At 31.6% G+C, this 4420-nt stretch overlaps 1 protein-coding gene across 1 annotated transcript; it reads left to right on the forward strand.

Annotated features, from left to right (window-relative positions):
- Window positions 1–168: 168 nt before the first annotated feature.
- LOC136087050 (zinc finger MYM-type protein 1-like) lies at window positions 169–1983 on the forward strand. Its single transcript, XM_065809555.1, has 4 exons — window positions 169–439; window positions 585–823; window positions 899–1730; window positions 1790–1983. The coding sequence occupies exons 1-4, from the start codon at window positions 169–171 to the stop codon at window positions 1981–1983; spliced, it is 1536 nt and encodes a 511-aa protein (XP_065665627.1).
- Window positions 1984–4420: the final 2437 nt, after the last annotated feature.

The raw sequence follows: 4420 nt of genomic DNA on the forward strand, positions 1-4420 counted from the left end.
AATTATATTGTTATTGAAAATGCATTAACGATTGCAATTCTACAATTCTTTTGTACTTCCGCACAAAAGAGTTCTTGTGTGAATGCATTTAATAGCTGAAGCGCTAAATTCGTGAAAGAGAAAAAAAGATTAGTTAAACATTTTTCAGGTTATACAGTTATAATTAAAATGCTAAGAAAATATGAAAGTGGAGCTTCTAAAAGAAGATTGAAGAAAGAGAGAGAGGAAATGGTAGCTAAACTTCCGAAAATGACAAATTTTTTTTCATCAAACCAAACCAATATGCAATTTCCACAAACTGTAGATAATAATAAAAACAATGAAAGAAAAGATGAAAACAGTAACACGGAAAATGAGGTAGCCTGCCAATGTCCTTCAAATGAAATTCAAGAAGGTGAAAGTGTTGAATCTACAATGCATAATAATGAGCTTGACTCAGGTACTCCAATTTTTACTATCTTTAATGGCACCTCTAACATCTGCTAAACAAACAATTCACTTTTTAGGCAGTTAATATTTTTATTCTATAAATTGTCACTTATTATTTTTTTATTAGGCTTATTTATCATGATTTTTTTTCCTAGATACCATTCTACGCGAAGACCCTGCTTTATGGCCATTACAACTAAAGGAAAATGAACGTATGAAGTATTTAAACAAGGGGTATGCTTTTTTTCAAAATAAAGACTCTAATTTCGAATCTTCGAAGCGGATGTTCAAAAACCAGTACAGATTTTATTCGGTTAAATATTTTCAAAAAGTGATGAATAATGGCGAAAAGTGTGACCGAAAATGGTTAATGTTTTCTGAATCCACTGGATGTGTATTTTGTTATGTTTGCAAGTTGTTTTCAACCTATTACGACAACGTATTTGTCAAAAGTGGCTTTTACAATTAGAAAAAAGCTAAACAAACTATGTTCGGCCACGAAAACAGCAAGGAACATATTCAATGTATGATTAAGTGGATAGAATTTATAAAACAAAATACTCATGTTGATGAAGATATGGTAAGCCAGATTAAAAGGGAAATTAATTATTGGTCTGCAATCTTAAATATAATAGTAGCAGTTATTCGTATTTTAGCCGGAAGAGGTTTAGCATTTCGAGGCCATAATGAAGTTATAAGATCGTCAAATAACGGAAATTACTTAGGCATGTTAGAACTGTTGACTCAATTTGATCCAGTTTTAAAGCAACACATTGACACTTTTGCAAATAAATGCAAAGGTAATGTAAATTATTTGTCTAAAACTATTTGTGAAGAGCTAATTGATATTATGTCTCAAAAGGTTTTAACGCACATTTTTACCGAAATAAAAAAAGCAAAATACTGGGGAATTATCGTAGATTCGACTCCTATTATTTCTCACGTAGATCAATTTTCTGTGATATTTCGTTATTATCTAAATGGCCACGTGTATGAACGATTTTTTTGTTTTTTACAAATTAAAAGCTACGACGGTAAATCTTTGATTACTGACATTTTAGATCTACTGGAAAGATATGATATTGATATAACCAATTGTCGGGGACAGGCATACGATAATGCAAGCAATATGTCTGGTAAATATTCTGGATTACAAGCACGTTTAAAAGAGCGTAGTGAATTAGCTTTTTATATCCCTTGCGCTGGACATTCTTTAAATTTAGTAGGGCAGTGCAATGCAGTGCATCAATTCTATAATGCACTGCATTGCACTGCCCTACTACTCAATGCAATGCAAAAAAGTGCATCAATTCTATAATCTATTTTGGCGTTCTCCAGAGTTTGTATTCATTTTTTGTAGCTTCAACACGTAGATGGGATTTATTGAAAGGAAATCATGCTACACTCAAGCGCCTATCAGATACACGATGGTCATGTAGGTCAGATGCTTCAAAAAGTTTAGTAGAAAATTTTGATGGGATTCATGCAGCGCTATGTCATATAGCTGAGGATACAGAAGAAAAATCTGATACTCGTCATGAAGCTTTGTGTTGATTAAATAAGATCACTAAGCTAGAGTTTGCATTCATGACTGTACTTTGGCATCACATACTTAAGAGGTTTAATGCAGTTAGCAAATTTCTTCAAAAAGTTGAACTAGATTTGCATACAGCAAGCAGTATGTTACTTTCACTAATTGACTTTGTAAAAAACTTACGAAACGACTTTACGAGATTTGAGAATGAATCAAAAAAACTTAGCTCGTTTATTGAAAAAGACTATTCGGATAAGAACAAAAGAAAGGTAGTTAAAAAATTGAGCAACGGAGAAAACCAAGTTGATTCTTTAAGCGTATCCGACAAGTTTCGAGTGAAAACATTTTTTGTCATTATAGACAAACTTGTGACACAATTAACTTTAAGAAGTGATGGTTACAACCACGTAAATAAGTTATTTGGATTTCTATCGAAGCTGTTAACTATTAGTACCATGGAATTGCAAGTTAGCGCGAAAATAATTGTAGAAGTGTACTCAAATGATATAGAAAATAGTTTTATATTTGAAATGGAACAATTTGTAACATTATTAAAGTTGCAGCCTCCGGGTTTTTTTTCGCATAAAAAAGATAAATCTGAGACTTAAAACACATTGATTCCTCTGCATGTTTTAAATTGGATTGTTGAAACCGATATTATTGATGTATTTCCAAATGTTTATATAGCATATCCCTTGTTTCTAACTATTCCCATAACAAACTGCGAGGCTGAGAGACCATTCTCTACTTTTAAAAGAGTTAAGAACATGCACCGATCAACAATGGTCCATAGTTGTTTAAGTAATATAGCAAGATTAACAATTGAGTCAAAATTATTAGAAACTTAGGATTTCAGCGATGTGATTGCAGAGTTTGCGAGGAAGAAAAGCAGAAAATAATCACTCAACTTAATTCAATAAAATAAATATAAAATTTGTATATAAATAAATATCAGTGATAGCGTTTTCAAGAAAGTCTTTGTTTTACTCATTTTTGTCGTTGTTAGTGGAACGGGGCCTCCTACTTTTAAATAGCCCCGGGCCTGGAAAAGCCTTAATTTGCCACTGCTTATTATAAATGCATAAAAGATGAGCATTGAATGCGAGTTTGTAGCTATTGCATCTTATATACGACTGAAATGTTTTTGTTAACAGTAAATAGCAGAAAGTGAAACAGTAGTACATTGCTCATTTTCTCCTATTCATTATTTGCAAATATATTTGGGGTCGTTTTTTATTTTAATTTAGTTTTTTTATGTATGACTTTCCAAAACTAAAATCAATTTTTTAAAATAAATTTTTATTGTTGATATCTATTAGTTTGTTGACTTTTTGGAAATCAAATTCAAAAGCAAAGTTTATTTACTTTTCTTTTGAATTTAATTGTTTATTTTTGGTTTTCTAAAACATGCTCTATGATTGAAAGACAACTTTGAGATAAATATTGTTTCTTTAGATACTATTGTTGGCGACAAAACTGGTTATGATGCAAGCAACATCGAGGGTGCTATTTGGGACATTAAAACGAGCCAAAAAATAATGTTTTTGCTAGATTGTATTTTATATATTAATACTGTCAAAAATATTATTATTTTTATTTTTTTGTAATGATTTGTGTCAATACTGGGATTTAATTAATTATGAATTAACCTTATTATTATCCTAATGAGGGTTGCCACTCGTGTTGAATCCCAAAAACACGTGTATTTAAGTTTAGGTTTTGTGGGAAAAAAAAAAACTTCATTACCTATATAAAGACTCCATTTTTTATAGTTGCTAGAAATGAAGTCGGTATGAGAATGAGCTGAATAAAATTAAACGCTGAATAAACGGACAAAATTTAGACGTCCGTAAGACGTCCAAAAGCGTCTATTGTGGACCTCCGAACGGACTGTATCGGACGTCCTTGGACGTACTTTATAGGTCTAAAATGGACGGACGAAAGTCATTGCATTTGGTACGTCCATTTTGGACGTCCGAACGGACCATTTTGGACGCACTATGGACGTCCGTGTGTCCATTGGGCTGTTGCTGTTTATGGTAAAGATTTGAAAAATATAGTTGCTTATTTAACAGATAAAAATGATCACAGTAAAATATGCGTCAGTGTTTTCCTTGAATTAACTAAGGTATTTGGTAATGAATTAATTAAGGTAATGAGTTAAGGTATTTATTTCAAACAGTTCAATTTTTATATCTTTTTTTTTTATCTTTGAGGGATGTATAACATTTGTAATATATATTTTTTAAGGCTTACCCAACTAATTCAATTTTACACAAAGTAACGCTGTGGAGTGATGGTCCATCTTCTCAATTTAAAAACCGCTTCATGGTAAAATTCCTGAAGTCGTTTTAAGTGACATTTAATAATCCAACTTTCGAGCGGAATTTATTTGCTACAGCCCACGAAAAAGGAGCCATTGATTGGGTAAGAGAAACTTTAAAAAGAATACCATTG

Source organism: Hydra vulgaris, chromosome 11, assembly GCF_038396675.1.
Source record: "Hydra vulgaris chromosome 11, alternate assembly HydraT2T_AEP".
Lineage (NCBI taxonomy): Eukaryota > Metazoa > Cnidaria > Hydrozoa > Anthoathecata > Hydridae > Hydra > Hydra vulgaris.

Coding starts and splice junctions, on each gene's coding strand:
- LOC136087050 (XM_065809555.1), top strand. CDS start 169: ATGCTAAGAAAATATGAAAGTGGAGCTTCTAAAAGAAGATTGAAGAAA. Junction 440..584: donor TAATAATGAGCTTGACTCAG/GTACTCCAATTT, acceptor TTTTTTTCCTAG/ATACCATTCTACGCGAAGAC. Junction 1,731..1,789: donor ACTCAATGCAATGCAAAAAA/GTGCATCAATTC, acceptor CATTTTTTGTAG/CTTCAACACGTAGATGGGAT.